The sequence below is a fragment of the Ranitomeya imitator genome, chromosome 2 (assembly GCF_032444005.1).
Source record: "Ranitomeya imitator isolate aRanImi1 chromosome 2, aRanImi1.pri, whole genome shotgun sequence".
Lineage (NCBI taxonomy): Eukaryota > Metazoa > Chordata > Amphibia > Anura > Dendrobatidae > Ranitomeya > Ranitomeya imitator.
In genome coordinates this window covers 558,766,405-558,785,924 of record NC_091283.1, presented here as the reverse complement: position 1 = coordinate 558,785,924, position 19,520 = coordinate 558,766,405, and the positions used below count along the sequence as shown (strand labels likewise).

The window sequence follows — 19,520 nt, the reverse complement described above, 5'->3', positions numbered from 1 at the left end:
GCTAAGTATTCCCAGATCTTTTCACCGTTCCTCGTAGGACATACTTTGCAGTATCTGCAGTATCTGGACATACTTGCAGTACCTATCAGATAAGCAGTCACAGGGTTCCATAAAATATGTAAACTTTATTAAATATAAAAAAAAAAAAAAATACCAGATACAATAGCACAAAGGGAGAATGCGCACACTCAGTGGCCGCACATAAAGAACAGGCCCTCATGCCCATCATCCCTGCATCATTATCATATCGTCAACTAGCTAATGAAGCAAATATATCACTAGCTGCAAGTGCAGCAAGGCAGGTGCCTACATTCTTAGTTAGAAAATGGCATACAGATAATGACAGATAAGGATCACATCATACCTTGATGCAGCGATGAGGGACCGTCAGCCCACCCCGATGCGCGTTTTGAAGCAGCGGGCTCCTTCCTCAGGGAGCGTGTCTATCAGATGCAGTCAATGAATTAATTAATGTGTACCTTGTGACTTAATTTTTGAAGGTTTTTAAATCACAGTTTGTATCTTTTGTTTCTATGTTATGATTAAGGGCCAGTTGTGCCAGAAAAAACAGAAGCGATATTTACATCTCCTGTATGTGGAATCTTACTGGTTACATGTGTTTTAATTTTAAGAAATACATTTTGGATTTTATTTTATTTTGGACACTGGCTCCAGTTTTGCCCTTGTGCTTATCCACTATAGCCGTACAACCACTCAGGTGCAGTGCTTAATATTCCTCTTCCTCTTTATTTATTAAGCTTATATCGTGCCATCATATTCCTTAGCATTTTACATATATTACCATTTCTATCCGCATTGGGGCTCACAATCTAAATTTCTTATTAGCATTTCTTGGAGTGGGCAGGACAGCAGAGTATCTATTGGAAACCCATACAAAGTACTTGCAGATGTTGTCATTGATGAGATTTAAACCCAAGACCTCAGAGCAATACTACTAATCAATGCAACAATGCTAACCACTGAGCCACCATTATTCTGTACTTACATTTTTTTTTTTAAAAGACGGATTCTAGTTGTCTCTGCGTTGATCTAAAGCCTCATCCACCATATACAATAGAAAGCTCTTCGCCAATTAGTTGGCCAACCGCTATCTCTCCTGTGTCTACCACACACAAGAACTCTCGGCTAAGATCTTTTGGGTTCTCTATAAGAGAGCTGCTGCCAGATTTCTCTGGCTGTGGCTTATCTCCGAGAGAATAAATAAAATTGGCCATCTGAAATCGAATTTGCCTGATCCTGTCTACCACGACATCATCTGTGAGGGAAGCAATGGGATGCCCCCATAGCCATTAGACTCTTATGCTGGAGTCACACATAACGATATCGTTAACGATATCATTGCAACGTCACGCTTTTGGTGACGTAGCATCGATCCCGCTAACGATCTCGTTATGTGTGACAGCGACCAACGATCAGGCCCCTGCTGGGAGATCGTTGGTCGTTGGGGAATGATCAGGACCTTTTTTTTGGTCGCTGATCACCCGCTGTCATCGCTGGATCGGCGTGTGTGACGCCAATCCAGCGATGTGTTCACTTGTAACCAGGGTAAATATCGGGTTACTAAGCGCAGGGCCGCGCTTAGTAACCCGATATTTACCCTAGTTACCATTGTAAAAGTTAAAAAAAAAAAAAAAAAACAGTACATACTCACATTCTGATGTCTGTCACGTGCCCCGGCGTCCACAGGGTTAAAACTGCTTTCGGCAGGAGTGCTGCTAATGCACGCGCTCCGGCCGAGAGCTTCCCTGCACTGACTGTGTCAGCGCCGGCCGTAAAGCAGAACACATCCTGTTACGGCCGGCGCTTACACAGTCAGTGCAGGGAAGCTCTCGATAGCAGCGCGTGCATTAGCAGCGCTCTTGCCGAAAGCAGTTTTAACCCTGTGGACGCCGGCGGGGGACGTGACAGACATCAAAATGTGAGTATGTAGTGTTTTTTTTTTTTTTTTTTACTTTTACAATGGTAACCAGGGTAAATATCGGGTTACTAAGCGCGGCCCTGCACTTAGTAACCCGATGTTTACCCTGGTTACCCGGGTGCTGCAGGGGGACTTCGGCATCGTTGAAGACAGTTTCAACGATGCCGAAGTCTTTCCCCTGATCGTTGGTCGCTGGAGAGAGCTGTCTGTGTGACAGCTCCCCAGCGACCACACAACGACTTACCAACGATCACGGCCAGGTCGTATCGCTGGTCGTGATCGTTGGTAAGTCGTTTAGTGTGACTAAAGCTTTAGTCTATCCCGCCAATATTGACACGTTCGGGTGACATTAGTCTAATGTGTATGGAGACATTAAGACTCCTCTTCACTAGTCCAACAACTTCTTTTCTTAGAAATACCAATTCTTCAGGTATAAGATTGACCCTTGCATTATATTTTTATATTATGTGACTGACTGATAATTATCTCAGAAACTGCAGGAAGTAGTAGAGAGCATATGCTTTACTTTATTATTTATCTTGTTCATGATATATACAGCCCTTTATGTAGCTGTCAGCTCTTGTGCCATGAATATGAGTGATGGATCTGTACACATGTCTCCTATAGGCTCGAGAACACTGCCTGAAGATGCTTAGGGAAGCCATCAGTAAAAACGTACAGGATACCAATACTGCAGATAGGTAAGAAGATTTTCCATTGTTTCATCTGCCTTAGCCCTGTAGTTACCAATCCCAATTTTTCAAATCTGATGTGTCACTTTAATAGGTAATTCTACATATCCAAGTGATTTTGAGACCATTTTATCACGCATTGCACAAATCTAAGTTGATATGTTTTATGTTTATTTATAAAAGTATCGGAACTTTGATGAAAACGTAGACAGATTAGAAATTTTCTATTTTTGAATGTTTACACCCTTAAACCATATATTCATGCCACACATAAATCCCTTTTATAAATGTGTATCTTTAAGCCCTAACCAGTTTTGTAATTATCTTTATTATTAAATTCACTACACTTCTCCCTATCCGTCTATTTCCTTTATATGTTTTTTTTTTATATATATATGTATAACTTTCCTTACTCTGACAGGTAAATTGAGAGGAGTCGCAAATGGGATGTCACAGAAGGTTGGGGCTGGTCTCACCTTGTTGCAGCGTCTATCACCCCTTCTTAAACAGGCCACCATTAGGGGGTAATGCTGTGGTCAATTACCACAGCTTCTGTCACTGCCGTCCCCTGATGAGATACTGGTTCGCCACTGTCAGAATTGCTGCTTCTAACACCATAGTCTATTTCACTGAAACGAATCGTCATCAGGGGGGCGGTGATAGAAATAATAATAATAATAATCTTTATTTATATAGCACCAACAAATTCCGCAGCGCTTTACAGTTTCAAACACAACAGTCATAAGTAACAACGTTAACAATACAATAATTAAAGTAAAATAAGACGACCCTGCTCGTGAAAGCTTACAATCTACAATGAGGTGGAGGAGATACAAAGCACAGGTGTGTATTTACAATGATGGTCCAGCCATCTTCAGGGGGTGGGGGATAGATGGAGATAGTGAATGGGCTACACACACAAACATAAAATAACTTTCATTAGGGAACGTAATAGGCCGATCTGAACAAATGCGTTTTGAGGGCGCGCCTAAAACTATGCAAATTGTGAATGGTCCTAATATCTTGGGGGAGAGCATTCCAGAGGATTGGCGCAGCACGGGAGAAGTCTTGGAGCCGGGAGTGGGAGGTACGGATTAGTGCAGAGGTTAGTCAAAAGTCGTTTGCAGAGCACAGCGGTCGGATAGGCCGATAGTCAGAAATGAGGGAAGAGATGTAAGGGGGTGCCGCACTGTGGAGAGCTTTGTGGGTGAGAACAAGTACTTTGAATTGTATCCTGTAATGAATGGGCAGCCAGTGTAATGACTGGCGAAGAGCACTGTAACAGAAACACTGTAAGTTACACCAGTGCTAATGACGTCCTGTTTCAGGAGGGGTGATACATGCTACAGAGAAGTGAGTGCAAACCCAGCCTCCTGTCACTTACCATTTTAGATTCCTCTAAAGTAAAAAAACAAAATGCATATAGGAAATAGCAGGACAGAGAGAAGTACAACGAATTTAATAACAAAGCTAATGAATTGAAATCCCCCCTCAAATTGACACCGTTTTAAAAATAGCACCCCTCAAAGTATTCAAAATTGACATCAGATTGTTTGCATGGATAGAAGCCTACAATTGAGAGAAATGCACTGTAATTTTGACATATTGCAATGCAGCTTCTAAGTGGTATGAAATATACAATAAGTGGACCAAGTCGCATCATCTACTATATAATTGTCTAAGGGTCACTTCCGTCTGTCTGTCTGTCCTTCTGTCTGTCACGGATATTCATTGGTCGCGGCCTCTGTCTGTCATGGAAATCCAAGTCGCTGATTGGTCGTGGCAAAATGCCCACGACCATTGCCACGACCAATCAGCGACGGCCATAGCCTGGCAGCGAAATGGCTGCTGCTTTACTGCCCTGCAGTCAGCGCTGAGTGCTCACACAGGGTTAATGCCAGCTTAACGGACCGCGGTGTAACACACTCCGTTACGCAGCTAATAAAACCCTGTGTGACTAACTTTTTACTATTGATGCTGTGTATGCACATATATAAATTATGTACCCCTTAAAGGGCCTATAAAATATAAAATGACATAAAAACACATACATATACATACACGTACACATACGTGCATTACATATATCCACATATACAAACATACATATAATAAAACATAGACAAATATAAATAAATCGCCAGTAACCAATATTAAAAGAGGAATACCATCCTCAATGGAGGACCATATCGGTTCTCTCACTAAAATACAATAATTAATATACATGAACAGAATGTGATACACAAATTTTCTTAGTGGCCCCCGCTCAGAAGGGTGCTAAAGAGATTTGGACTTAAATGGGTGTGGTTGGGACTTGGATATGGGTGTGACTAGTTGTGAAATGGGTGTGGTCAGGGACGTGGCCTAAAATTTGCCGCGGCGCACACAGCGCACCACAAACTTTATACCTCTTTCCCTTCTTCAAAAGTTGGGCGGTATGGTACCACATTTGGCAGATCACGGCAAGTTCCGCAAATCCCATGGGGAATGAATGAAGCCAAACGCAGTGTTGCCGTAAGTAATCCGTTACACAGCAGATGCAGAAAAACTGCCTGATCTGCTGCAAAAAGCTACTTTCACATCAGCGATTCTTACCAAAGTCACTGCTGATAGTGTCATGCTCCCCAAAGGGGGAGGCAGCGCTAAATGTGCCTAGGGCAGCAGAAACTCTAAATACGGCCCTGGTTGATAGTTCACCTGACATATTGCAGCACACATAGTACAAGCGATTAAATGATTGCAGGAACAAGTCCCTTAGGGTGACCAAAAATTATATATAAAACGGACAAAACAAAAAAATTCAACAATAATCATAGTAAAACCCCAAAGCGTAAAAGTTTTGAATCACTCCCGGTTTACCAATATAAAAATAAAGAAAATATCGTAAATACATTTTTGGTATTGCCACATTTGCAAAAGTTCAATCTATCAAAATATAAAATCATTTATTCTGTATGATAAATGACATACAAAAAACCCACAGCAATTCTGACATTGTTGTGACTCCTTTAAAAAAAATGCAATAAGCAGCGATCAATATCTCAAAATGGTACCTATAAAAATGTCAGCTTGCCAAGAACAAAAGAAAAAAACACGCCATCATACTGCTCTACCGACAGAAAAAGAAAAGTTATGAGACTCAGAAAATGGCAATACAAAGTACTGCTCTTTTTTAACCACAAAAATATATATAGAGAGAGAAATGGAGAGATCATGAGGATTGTTTTTCCAGGTCATTTTTACAGTTTGCTGCGGGCTGTAAAATCAAAACCCCAAAACACAATGGCGTTATTGCAATTTCATTTCACCCCACTTAAAATGTTTCAGTACATTGTATGATAAGCTTACAGGGGTATTCCCATCTCCAAGAACCTATCCCAATATATAGTAGGTGTAATGATAATAATGATATAATCAAATCCCTCCAATTAGAAATTTAATACAGTTTTTCTGATTCGCTATGCCTCTTTCCTCATGTGCAGGCATTGCAGGACCTTAGGCATCCATGGTTACGGCCATCAGTGTATGTAACCACGGATACCTAAGGTCCTGCAACGCCTGCACATAAGGAAAGAGACATAGCGAATCAGAAAAACTATACTACATTTCTAATTGGAGGTATTTGCTAATATTGGGATAGGATCTTGGAGATGGGAATACCCCTTTAACAATGTCATTAAACCTAGAACTTTTCTACTTGTCCTTTGAAATAAAAATACAACATGGCTACAGTGTATTACTATGTAAAATGTGCTACTATTCAGTTGACACCTATATGCTCTCTCTCACTTTTGTGTCTATACTCAACCCAGAGTTGACATCTCTTCTTTTGCCGTGGACCTAGAATATGAGGTTTTCCGAAGCAGCAAAATGTCTAACCTATATAAAGCAGGAGTATTAAAAAAGGTGAGTATTAAAGGGTCTTTGTTACCAGGTTTTTTTTTTCTAATTCAAATTGCTTACATTATTACAGACGACACATTGGTTCTGAGACAAGTGTAAGAAATGACAGTGGATGAAATTAAATACATTTTCGCAAATGCATGTCATTAGCTACTCGGATGATTTCCCTCAGTATTACAGGGACACAGGTTCTACATTCTCATTACCAGAAGAAGCTTAAAATCTGGTGAAATTCTCCTGTTTGGAAAATTCCAACCTTGAGAGGGAAGCTGATTCTATACATCATGTGAATGGCAAAGTGGCGCCTTGTGCCAAGATCGATCACTGAACAAGGACCTAGAAACCTCAAGGAGTGCACTAATTTAAATACATTCAGTGACTGCGGTGGATGATATGATAAAATAAAACCGTCATTATTTCTTATAATGCAACGATACATTTCCAATCCACCGTGCTATGTATGGTCTATCCACTACAACCCTAACGCGGAATTCTAGGATGGTGTTATGGATATATATATGGTAGATTCAAATTATACACACCCAGGTTTTTATTCTATGAATATTTAATATTTGTAAATCATCAGTATACCGATATATCATTATTCATAGTTTATGATTATCCAGTATTTAGAGAATCTTTTATATTTAAATTCAATCCCCCATATCTAGGCTGCGCTCCCATTAATAATGGCAATTCGTGGTAATGCACCGCTATCAGGTTGTAAATATAATGCCACACTAAATTTTATAGTGTTGCATATATAGTCACTGCCACCCACATAGCATATCTAAACTACCCTTATCACCATGTTATTGCGCCTATAGTGTCACCATATTGTGCTATAATTTCTTGCACTAGATAATATTATTACGGATGTTAGCCTGATGTTATTGCACTAATGCCCTTATGGTACAGAAATTTCCTTGATATCATTGCTCTGTGCCCTTTAAATCACTAAAGAGCAGCAACAGTATCATTAGCCATACAATCCAAACAGTGGAATTGATTATATGGATATATTGCCTATATTAATTTCTGATCTTAATCCTGTATAGACTCCTCTCTATTATAGCAGAACTTATCACATCAAGTGTGGACATAATAAATTGCCTAATAAATTGAGCGCCACTTTTGTCTATGCACAGACTTTTTGTACCACCATTTTTGGATGTAATAATACTACTTTATGGTTGCCTTTCCACCCTAAACACGTCTAGACCAGGTGAAGCTAAATGCTCAGTTTATAACTATAATATTGGTAATCTAGAATCCATAGGAGGGATAAGTAAGTCTCGTTAGTTCTGTGGCTTTCATTTCAGGTTGCTGAGATAAATAAGGCTTCCAAGGATGGAGAGCCATATGTGGCACTTGGACCTTGTAACTCTACCGAGAAAATTGAGACCAAAGTGGATGCACATGAAGATGGATTTGTCTCTGCCACTCAGTTGCACACGGTGTGTAGGAGCATTCAGACGAAAATCTAAATGACAGCTCTGTTTGTACAATATACGTAGCAATAATGACAATTCTACATTTCTTATTCATTTTTGTTCAGTTCAAGCGTAAGAGAGTTGGGGCACCATCACTTTTCCAAACAGCTTCAAGTCTACTGCAGACTACCACAACCGATATTGAGGCACAGAACAAACAGCCCATTCCTGGCTCCACCAAGCTAAGCGGACCTACCACCACTAGTACACCTCCTGAAAAGACTGAAAGTCCCAGTAAAAAGGTTACCAGCCCAAATAAGAAGACATATCAAAGCAAGAAGAAGCAAGATCTAGCCTCTGCTGCTGCTAAAGACTCACAGGACATTTCCAAGTTTTTCTCATTCCAGAAGAAATCTGAATCCACCACTAGTGACAATAGTTTAGCAAAAATTGACAGTCCAGCTAATGAAATTACCTATTTTAGTGACAATTGTGAAACCTTATCTGACCCTGTAGATAGACTCCTGAGTAGCAGTATTGGAACTGATGAAGATGAGCAGGATCATGGCAGAGAAAGGGAAATTGTCGCACTATCGGAGAAAAGTCATCTTTTTGTGGACAGCTCAACAGAACAGTCTTCAAAAACAAAAAAGCTCACTGACACTTCGGCCAACACAACTATGACTATAGACGTGGAAGCTGAAGATCTGCAACCATCAGAAACATGTGCTATTGATGCCTTCATGCTACCACCACTTCAAGGAAAGGAACCTTCTGACGAGTCCCAGGTGCCATCACAGAGTTCTTCTGAGTTGGTCTCAGACTTTGCTGCAAAGCGTAGTAGGTAAGCTTTATTATAGTTGTACAAGAAACAAATGTATAGGAAGATATTTGGAAAATGTTAATGCTCAATCTATTTTCCTGATAGCTTATCCAGAACTCCAGAACCTGAGAAGAACGAATCAGAACAGCAGGTTAGCGGTGTATGATGATTGTTTGGGGATTTAAGGGAATTGTAAAACTTTGACTGACTACACTACCACATTAGCAAGTTAATATGTATATCAAATATCCTTAGTGGTATTGTGATAATATCATAGCTCCCAACCGTCCCAAATTCAGCAGGACTGTCTCTATTTAATGGCCCAGACCCACTGTCAAGGCTTTGTCTAACTTCCTCTCAAGGTATGTGCACACGTTCAGGATTTTTCGTGTTTTTTTTTTTTGCAATAAAAACGCATACATATGCATCCTATCATTTAGAATGCATTATGCCATTTTTGTGCACATAATGCGTTTTTTTCCACGAAAAAAAACACATCGCAGTAAAAAAAAAAGCAGCATGTTTATTAATTTTGCGGATTTTTCGTGTTTTTCCCGCTAGTTAATGCATTGGGAGAGCGCCGGAAAAAAGCGAAAAAAGGGCGTAAAAAACGCGAAAAAAATGCATGCGGATTTCTGGCAGAAATGTCCGTTTTTTTGTCAGGAAATTTCTGCAAGAAATCCTGAACGTGTGCACATACCCTTACTCTCGTCCCTGGTTTCGTAGCTCCTACCCAGGGGCAGGGCCAGCATCTCTTTGCTCACATAAATCAAATTAAGGCCATGTTCACACAGTGCGTTTTTTACTGCGGAACCGCAGCGTTTTTGACGCTGCGGTTCCGCAGCTGTTTTCCATGCAGGGTACAGTACAATGTACCCTATGGAAAACAGGAACCACTGTGCACATGATCCTGAATTTCAAAAAAAAAAGCCGCGCTGAATAGCTGCGGGAAAAAAGAAGTACCATGTCACTTCTTTTTTCGGAGCAGCAGCGGTTCTGCACCCATAGACCTCCATTGTGAGGTCAAACCCGCAGTAAAACCCGCAGATCAAAAATAGATCTGCGGGTTTTATTGCGGTTCGTGGTGCAGAACCGCTGCAGCAGGAAGTGCGGGGAAGCGGGCGGAAGTGCGTGGGTGGAGTGTGGCTGCCCCGATCCCACCCCCCCATGCTCCGATGCCCCTCCCCCGTGCTCCGATGTCCCCCTCCCGTGCTCCGATGCCCCCCCCCGTGCCCTAATCTCCCCCCCTTATACTTACCCGGCCTCCCGGTGTCCGTCCGGCCGTCTTCTCCCTGGGCGCCGCCATCTTGCAAAATGGCGGGCGCATGCGCAGTGCGCCCGCCGAATCTGCCGGCCGGCAGATTCGCTCCAAAGTGCATTTTGATCACTGAGATAGGTTATATCTCAGTGATCAAAATAAAAAAATAGTAAATGACACACCCCCCCCTTTGTCACCCCCATTGGTAGGGACAATAAAAAAATTAAGAATTTTTTTTTTCTTTTTTTTTTCACTAAGGTTAGAATAGGGGTAGGGTTAGGGGTAGGGTTAGGGTATTTTCAGCCATTTTAGCCCTAAAAAGCTTCCTAGGAAACACACAGTCTCTGCATAGAAAACTGCATAAAAAAAAGGATCAAAAAACGCATCAAAAAACGCATCAAAAAAGGACAAAAAAAAGACCAAAAAAAGGACCTGCGTTTTCTGCCAAGAGCTGCAGTTTTTTAAAAAACAGTCCTGAAAAAAAAAGGATGGAAATCAGGAACGTGTGAACATACCCTAAGAATTCTCTTTGCTGGTCTCCCCGAGAATCAAACTCACGATCTCCATGATCACAGGCAGCATCTCTAGCTATGAGCCATAGCCCACATTGATGAAGAAAGGAGAAGTAGGCCATCTTGATACATAGAGACAGCGGTACATAGCAGTGTATTTCTATGTTCCTGAATTCTAGAGGGAGAATAAAAGATATTTTTTTTCCTATAAAATAAAAAAATAAGAAATTACCATGTCATTTTTATTGCCTTTAAGAAAAAAAAAAATAAAAAAAAATAACATCACAAATCTGCATATTACATGGACATATTTGTGGTCCTGTAATCGTAACGACTCATATAACACAGTGGTCAGATTATGTTTGGGGATCAATAAATGGTGCAAAAAGTGGCATAATTGATTTTTTTTTTTTTTTTGTCGATTAAACCCATGCAATAAAAATTTAATGCTGAGGCCGTGTTCTCACGTAAGTGCTGCATTTTTTCTACTGCTTTTTTCTGCATTTTTGATGCATTTTGGTGCAGATATGAAGCTGCTTTTTTAATATTACAGAAAAGCTTTGAGTCTGCACTTAAAAATGTAACAGCATATTTATTTTTTCATGCTCCACGTAGAAGCTTATAGAGGAAAAAAGCACCAAAACCACACAGTTCAGCAGCGTCTTACAGGGGGTGTAGAGTAAATGCTGCAATTTCCAGCTGCTTTTTTTGCATAGAATTTCTGTTGTGTTTCACTGTCAAGGCAAAGTGGATGTGATTCCATGAAAACTGCGCACACGGTGCGTCTAAAGAAGCTGCTGAGCTGTGCGGTTTTGGTGCTTTTTTTTCTCTCCAGAGGCTTCTATGTGGAGCCTTAAAAAAAAAACACATTTAAAAATACTGCAGTTACTTCTTTTAAGTGCAGAATCAAAGCTTTTCTGTCCTTTAAAGAAACACTTAAAATTGTTGCTTCATATCTGCATTGAAAACATCAAATAAGGGGGAAAGGCATAAAAAATGCAGCAAACGTGTAATGGTTATAATAAAAAAAAATGTTATTACGGAAAACGTAAAAAAAATAATAGGATTTATGCAACATGTGAACACGGCCATACAAAAAGGCCAGGTATCAATGAGTGAATGAATAAACAAAAAATAAATCCATAGGTTTCAAGTAGAGAGGAGCATTGACATACAGGTGACGTCACTCCGGCCTTGGTTAATGAAAAACCGCACCAGGGACGGCCGATGGTAAGAGATTCGCTGGCCCGGTGCCATTGACCTAGACCAGAGTCCCGTGAATCGATCCTCTCATCTCTAGTCTCAACCGTCCCAGATATAGTGGGACAGTCCTGGTTTTGGGTCTACGTCCTGCAGTCTCGGGCATCTGCTGAATGTCCCTCACTACCACCGCCGTAAATGGACGTGCCTTGGGGTGTGGTGAGGGGCATGGTCAGAATCTGCCAATGCTCGCTAGGCATCCCTCATAATTTTTCCCTCTTTCTGTTTTTCAAAAGTTGTGAGGGCTATAGTATTAACCATTTCAAAGTCAAGGATGTATGTAATATTGCACAACTGCAAATGATTACTCCCACTAGAATACAAAGTTTATGATTTTTAAAGCCAAAAACCTTTTAAATAACACCAACCACAAATTATAAAAATGAGCAACACTCATTGAAGTTAGGTTGCAGAATTAGAAATGTAACTTTCTGATCCTGCGAAAGGGGACGAGGAAGAAGCAGGCAGAATTGGGGTGCCTAAAGGCATGAATGCAGAGTGGCATTTTCACAATGGTTCCGGGATGTACTTTCAGGAAATATATTCATATGGGCAGTTATTATGATTTTTTATTAAACTCCCCAATTTTATATGTTTGAAAGTTGCCTTGAAATCCCATGTAGCATTGGGACTAATCTGAATCTTTTCAAAGTTTTAATATCTCTTGATATTCTGTTCTGGCAGAAATCTGTGGAATCCGCACACAAGAGACGAAAAATAGAAGAAAAATCATCCTCCATCTTGTTCAATGCCGAAAAGGGGTGTAGCGGGCAAGGGAAAAAGAAGGTGACCTTTGACCCAAACCTCTGCCAAAAAGACAAAGAAGGTACAGCTAAAATGCTGAAGCCACCTGGGAATAAAGTGGTGACCCTGAAAGAGACAGCCGACATTGTGGTGAAATACTTGACCCCTTTCTTCCGAGATGGAAAGTTTGCATCTAAAGTAAGCGTGGTTTTAAAATGTTATTGCAGATAATTGTAGATTATACCTTCCAAAATTGAATTTAGGTATCTCTCTATTTTGATAGTTATAGTTTGTTTTTTTTAATTTACAACATTTTCCCAGAGTAGGAATGGTTCTGAAAGAAAGACGTAACAGTTGTTATTATTATTATTATTTATTGTTATAGCGCCATTTATTCCATGGCGCTTTACATGTAAGGAGGGGTATACATAATAAAAACAAGTACAATAATCTTAAACAATACAAGTCATAACTGGTACAGGAGGAGTGAGGACCCTGCCCGCGAAGGCTCACAATCTACAAGGGATGGGTGAGAATACAGTAGGTGAGGATAGAGCTGGTCATGCAGCGGTTTGGTCGATCGGTGGTTACTGCAGGTTGTAGGCTTGTCGGAAGAGGTAGGTCTTCAGGTTCTTTTTGAAGGTTTCGATGGTAGGCGAGAGTCTGATGTGTTGTGGTAGAGGGTTCCAGAGTAGGGGTGATACGCGAGCGAAATCTTGTATACGATTGTGGGAAGAGGAGATAAGAGGGGAGTAGAGAAGGAGATCTTGTGAGGATCGGAGGTTGTGTGCAGGAGAGTACAGGGAGACGAGGTCACAGATGTATGGAGGAGACAGGTTGTGGATGGCTTTGTACGTCATGGTTAGGGCTTTGTAGTGGAGTCTCTGGGTAATGGGGAGCCAGTGAAGGGATTGACAGAGGGGAGAGGCCGGGGAATAGCGGGGGGACAAGTGGATTAGTCGGGCAGCAGAGTTTAGAATAGATTGCAGGGGTGCGAGAGTGTTCGAGGGGAGGCCACAGAGCAGGAGGTTTGAAGGAGAGATCAGCATCAAGGATTACCCTGAGGCAGCGAGCTTGTGGGACTCAGGAGAGTGGGCAGCCATGCACTGTAATGTATAGGTTCGTTGGGGGGGGGGTCGCGTGAGATGGGGGAAAGATGATGAATTCTGTTTTGTCCATGTTAAGGGAATGGTCCACTGTGTCAAAGGCAGTTACTGACCTGTTAATTTCCCTGCCGGTCTGGCAATCATGACATCCAATATATCACTCTCGTGACTGCTGCAGCCAATCACTGGCCTTAGCGACCATGGGCCGTACATGCAAGTGTCACCGCTGAGGCCTGTGATTGGCTGTCGCAAATCTGATGGATGGAACACCTTCATTACAGAAGTGGAAGAGCACCTGAGCGCTGCTGGTGAAGCTGTAGGGGATTCAGAGTATAAATAAAGGTTATTTCTAGATTTTACAACATTCCCTACTCTTTGGCAAGTGTTGTAAAATCTCAGAGGAAGCTTATCTGCCAATACACGCTATGAGTAATGCTGACCAATCTGACGGCAGTAGGAAGGGTCTCGTATTGCTGCTCCACTGTGAGCTGACCAATGTGCTGCTGCACTGGGGTCATGGTGTATAGAAAATGTTTGTCTATGCCACTAATGTACCAGTAAATCTTGGAATATCTCTAGGGCTGATTTTTTTTTTTTTATTCATTTTATATACTTTTTTATTGCAGGACTTATTTAAAGCATTTGCAAGGCAGCTGTCTCACCACTTAGCGGGGGATAACAAGGCACCACTTCGAAAAACTGGTAAATGTTCAGTTTTCTAACAGAATACAGTTGATGGATGTAACGGTGCCATTTATGATATAACAGACTGCCATATGCCCTATATGTAACCAGGAGTGTTTAGATTCAGTGGTGTGGTGAAGGTATGATACTACATTGTCATCTTCCCACATTAGATGGCTAGACTCTGACTTTATCTTAATAAATGCTTCTCTTGTTGGAATCTGGGTTGGTATACATGGATACAACTGATCACATAAGCTGTTAAAATAAAGACAGCGCCACCTTAATACAAGAGTAAAAATTCTTCAGACTGTTTGGGTCCCCCTACAGCAAAGTCTTTGTAACAGAATATGTCCCATGAGTGGGCTCGCCAATCCTGGCTGGCTGCAGTGACTACATATTGGCCAATACATCGATGGCCGCTCATGTGACACTTCAGCATACAAGATCACAAGCTGAGACTGAGCAGTTTAAAAAGTTTTATATCCAGACGTCAATTTTTTTTTTATCATCGGCATCGAGAAGTGTATTCATTTTTATTAACAGGAAAAGTCTTTCAATTCATATCTAAAGGTGACAACTGTATCGTCAAGTATGGGTGCTTTCACATTGTGTTTTGTGTCCCCATCTGGGCATACATCCAAAATCCCCCACAAAATGAGGTCCAGACGCATGCGCCAACGGGACCAATAGACTGTAGTGGTGACGGCAGAGCGAACATGAGCTCTACCATGCTCTTTGTTCAGGAGAATACGATACACTCTACTATGTCTGAGTGTCTGCCTCCAGTAGGCATACACAGTGGATGGCAGAGCTCACGTTCGCTCTGCCATCACCATTATAGTGTATTGACCCCGCCGGCGCATGCATCTGGACCCTGTTTTGAGGGTGATTTTGGATGTGAGCGCCGACAGGGACACAGAACGCAGTGTGTAAGCACTAGTGATGGGTGAATGTGCTCGGATAAGGTGTTATCTGAGCATGCTCTGGTGTTAGCCGAGTGTCTTCGGTGTACTCAAATACTATGTTCATGTTCCATGGCAGCATGTCTCACAGCTGTTCGATAGACGCAGCACATGCAGGGATTGCCTAACAAACAGCCAATCCCTGCATGTGTTGCAGTTGTCGAACAGTTACGAGACATGCTGCCACGGGGACATATTTTTGGAGCACACCGAAGACACTGTTAGCCCCGGAGCATGATGGAATAACACCTTATCCCAGCACTTTCACCCATCACTAGTAAGCACCCTAAGGCTTTAGAAATGATTAACTCCATCTGTGTGCTAGGTATTGTGGGAAATGATCCAGATAGCGCTAGTTTCTACCTGTATGGCACATTAACAGGACACATTCCTGAGAGAAGAACAATGATTAACCTGGTTCTGGTACCTTTTCTTCTCATCCATAGCTGTGCTCACATACCTCACACGAGCCGGGTCCGTTCATAGCACTGCTGGCATCCTTGGTGCAGTAGGGCAGGTCTGCAGGTGGTGAATTTTGTGAGTAACCCTGCACAAAACAGCAGATCTGGATGCATTTCTGGCCTTTGGGGCTTGGCGATAAGTATAGTAATCTGAAGACAGGATGACACTACCTGTCTGAGGAGGTGCTTGAAGCTGGATACGACAGTGTGTTATTGGGACAATACTGAATGGGGCATTGTGGTGGAAACCTCTGGATCTTGGTATGACTACGGCTCTCAATGTCAGAAAGGTTGGGGACCTCTGATGTATGAGGAAACGACCTAATTATGTGGCCCATGAAGCCCTGATACTGTTTGGCCCCCAATCATGTAGTGACAGACCTGCTTTTCTGGGTCCAGTAGTTCCTTACGTGTTAGGAAGAAGAGTAGTAGTGCACAGGTGGAAACAGAGATGGGCAAGTGCTAATGGTGCACTGTGTGGCCACCTCAGGGCCATGCATATCTCATGTGGGTCTCCGCACACTCATGTGGCATTTCTGTAAGGAGATGCTACATTCATTGTAATTTTCTGTGACTAGTAAAACATTCAGCTGCTTCTGAAACTTGCATAAGCATGTTTCCTTCCTTACTGAAATGTGAACATTACAGGAGGAGACCTCTGTTCTCCTGATAAGTTGGAATCTGGGAAAGGGATGTGACGTGTATAATAGACATATATAGCATATCGTTAGGTATATGCCATAAATTACTAAATTGAAACACCCCTTTAATTTTTACTTTTATGAATCTTGGGATTAGCTCTTTCTGACATTGTGGCCCTGAAAAAGTTGTAATTGTTGCTATTTGGAGTGGGTAAGTCCGTTCTAAATAAAGCTGATATCTTTGTGTTTAACTGGAAACTGTCAGCAGGTTTTTGCTATGTAATCTGAAGACCGTATGCGGTAGAGGTTAAAACACAGATTTCAGTAATGCTTTTTTTTTTATCAAGCTGATTGTTTTAGCAACAGGAGCTTATCATTGCTGGACTACAGCAGCAGTGCCTCATAGTCTAACTCCGCCCCCTTCCTGTGATAATCAGCTCACTGTCATAGATAATGTACATACAGAGCCTGGTGTGGGCGGGGCTAGCTTTCTCAGCTCTGCTTCATTGCTATACCTAAGTACTCTGTGTCAGAACGAGCACACCCAGTATTCTAAGTGATATGTCATTGGATTCAGGGTCTCTTTGCCAACATCATGCTGCTCACAGATTAGGTAGTAAAAGCATGCTCACAGATTCCCCTTAAGTGTTTAATTTACATGGATATTGTTTAAAGCGCTGTATAAGCAAATAAATTACGCTTGCTGATTTTTAGCCATTGGCTGTAGAATGTTTCCATTCACTGACTGCAAGTAATTCCTTAAAATGCTGACCATTTGTTTTTTTTTCATTACTATTTAGTATATTATAAGTTAATTAATTGAACAGTTTATATTTTGGCCACTGAGTTAGGCTAGTTTCACACTTGCGTTGGGGAGGGCTGCGTACTTCCTCCGTTAAGCCCCGCCCACTCTTGCACCTCTTCCATTCAGCTCCGCCTACATCTGCATGCGTCCTGCGTACCTATCTTTAACATTGGGTACGCAGGCCATGTGGATGTATGTGGATGCTTCCGCTTGCGTCGTTTTGACTCTGCGCCGACCGCAACACAATGCAACATGTTGCGTTTGGCGCAGCGTCAAAACGACACATGCGGACGCATACATCAGCATGGCCTGTGTACCCAATGTTAAAGGTAGGTACGCAGGACGCATGCAGATGTAGGCGGAGCTGAATGGAGGAGGAGTGTAAGTGGGCGGGGCTTAACGGAGGAACTACGCAGCCCTCCGCAGCTTTGCCCAACGCGAGTGTGAACTAGCCTTAAAGGTGAAGTGCATCTATTTGTAGAGAAAAATAGGATGCCCATATAACCAATTTTATACAGGGTATGGCTGGAAGTGGCGAAACACAACTTATTATCAGAGTTTAGTGTAAAATTTCCATCCGAGCGTCTTCACTGTTGTAACTCCTGGGTGACGAGATGTATCGGATGCCCATCACAGGTTCAGTTCCTCTGCTTGCTGTTGATTTGTGATGTCACAAGCCTGAATACTATATTGTAGGGTATATCCCCTAATCTGATTGCATTCAAGATGTCATAAGGTATACTTATAATTGTTTTCTAATACATAATATATTGTTCATTCTATTTCTTGTCTTCCCCTTAGTAAAAGAAGAGGCTCAGCGACTGATCAAGACCTTTTTTAAGAATCGAGCAAGTTGTCAGAGCGACACTGAATGGCAGGAATTGCTGCACGCTGCCACCTGAAGCCTGAATACGACAATCCTGCTGACATCTATGCACTTACAGGCTACCTCGCGGCCAGTGTCCCGGAAAAGAGACCTATTATACAGCCGCACATGCTGCTCTGACCATTCATTACCATTTACTACTCTATCTTTTCCTTTAGGACTCGTTCAGATACATGTACTGTCTTTATGCATCACGATCCTATTATACATAGTGCGCCAAGGCACAGGGCCAACTTTCCATATGGGCCATGATCTGCATGGAGAAAATCGCAGCACGCACTATTCTGGTCTGTTTTATGGACCCGACTAGTGCATGTAAATAGCAGGCAGCTCCAGCTCTCCTCCGCAATGCAGACGAGGGTAGGAAGCCACTCAAGTCTTCAATTTGCAGGCCTGACTGGCTCGAGCTTTAGTATGTCTGAACGCTGCCTTAAAATAATGTATTTTTCAGTTTTCTGAGCCATACCCAAGCATGTTACATTGTATAAGACCTCTATGCCATTGCTGACAATAACTCTTCCTGACATGTCTCCATAGCAAATGACCGGAGTTGAGGATGCATCACTTTCTTTTGTCTCCACAATCTAACCCAAGTGCTTCAAATTCTTAAAACCAAAGTTACAGAAGTTATCTGTACTCCTAAGTGGACTTCCCTGTATGTGCTGCTAGCTGTCACATGTACAGTAGTGCCATCTAGTGGGGGATGATGGCATGATTGCGTGATGTCTGAGATCTGTTCCTGCTGCTATTTTCCATTGCTTAATGCTTTAACAACTACACTTTAACCCCTTGATTGAACAGATTTATCCCACTCCCTCCTTCTAAAACAAAAAAAGAATCCTATGAGTATATTGTTTTTTTTGGGAGGGTACTTTATTTAATGCTTGTTGCCGTCTGCTGAGAATAACTTGTGTATTAATGGAGAAAATAGAATATAATTTAATAAAATAAAAGATGATTTTTTTTTTTTTTTATTTATCTATCGAAATTGTTGTATACAATTTCAGGGTGTTTTGTTACTGCATACGTTTCTGTACAAAAGCGGCAATGTAATAAACAGAACTGAAAAATGGCTATCTACAATCCTAGGTGTCCATTTTCCACATGCAATCTCAGATCTCCCAATTTGACTTCGTTATTTTCTTTCTTTGCGCTCTGATCGTGAAGTCGGTAAACACGTGATAAGTGTTCACCGGAACAGAGAAGTACTTTATTTCTTCAGAATTTCATGTAGTGGATGTTAGAAAGCAGTAGGTAGTGAGTGAGGCTCAATACATAGTGAAAAAGTTTAATCAGAAATTAAAGAGATTCTACTTAACCCCTTTACCCCCGAAAATTGTTTGCACGTTAATGACCGGGCCAATTTTTACAATTCTGACCACTGTTACTTTATGAGGTATTAACTCTG

At 41.7% G+C, this 19,520-nt stretch overlaps 1 protein-coding gene across 3 annotated transcripts in view; it reads left to right on the top strand.

Moving 5' to 3' along the window:
* Nucleotides 1–19,222, top strand: part of RECQL5 (RecQ like helicase 5) — a 109,430-nt gene extending 90,208 nt beyond the window's left edge. For all 3 annotated transcript variants that reach the window (XM_069752031.1, XM_069752032.1, XM_069752033.1), the window contains exons 13-20: nucleotides 2,567–2,640; nucleotides 6,444–6,537; nucleotides 7,857–7,991; nucleotides 8,093–8,811; nucleotides 8,896–8,941; nucleotides 12,505–12,762; nucleotides 14,297–14,372; nucleotides 18,028–19,222. In XM_069752031.1, the coding sequence (XP_069608132.1) occupies nucleotides 2,567–2,640; nucleotides 6,444–6,537; nucleotides 7,857–7,991; nucleotides 8,093–8,811; nucleotides 8,896–8,941; nucleotides 12,505–12,762; nucleotides 14,297–14,372; nucleotides 18,028–18,128 (1,503 nt within the window). In that variant the 3' untranslated portion in view covers nucleotides 18,129–19,222. The remainder of the gene's footprint in view (nucleotides 1–2,566; nucleotides 2,641–6,443; nucleotides 6,538–7,856; nucleotides 7,992–8,092; nucleotides 8,812–8,895; nucleotides 8,942–12,504; nucleotides 12,763–14,296; nucleotides 14,373–18,027) is intronic.
* Nucleotides 19,223–19,520: the final 298 nt, after the last annotated feature.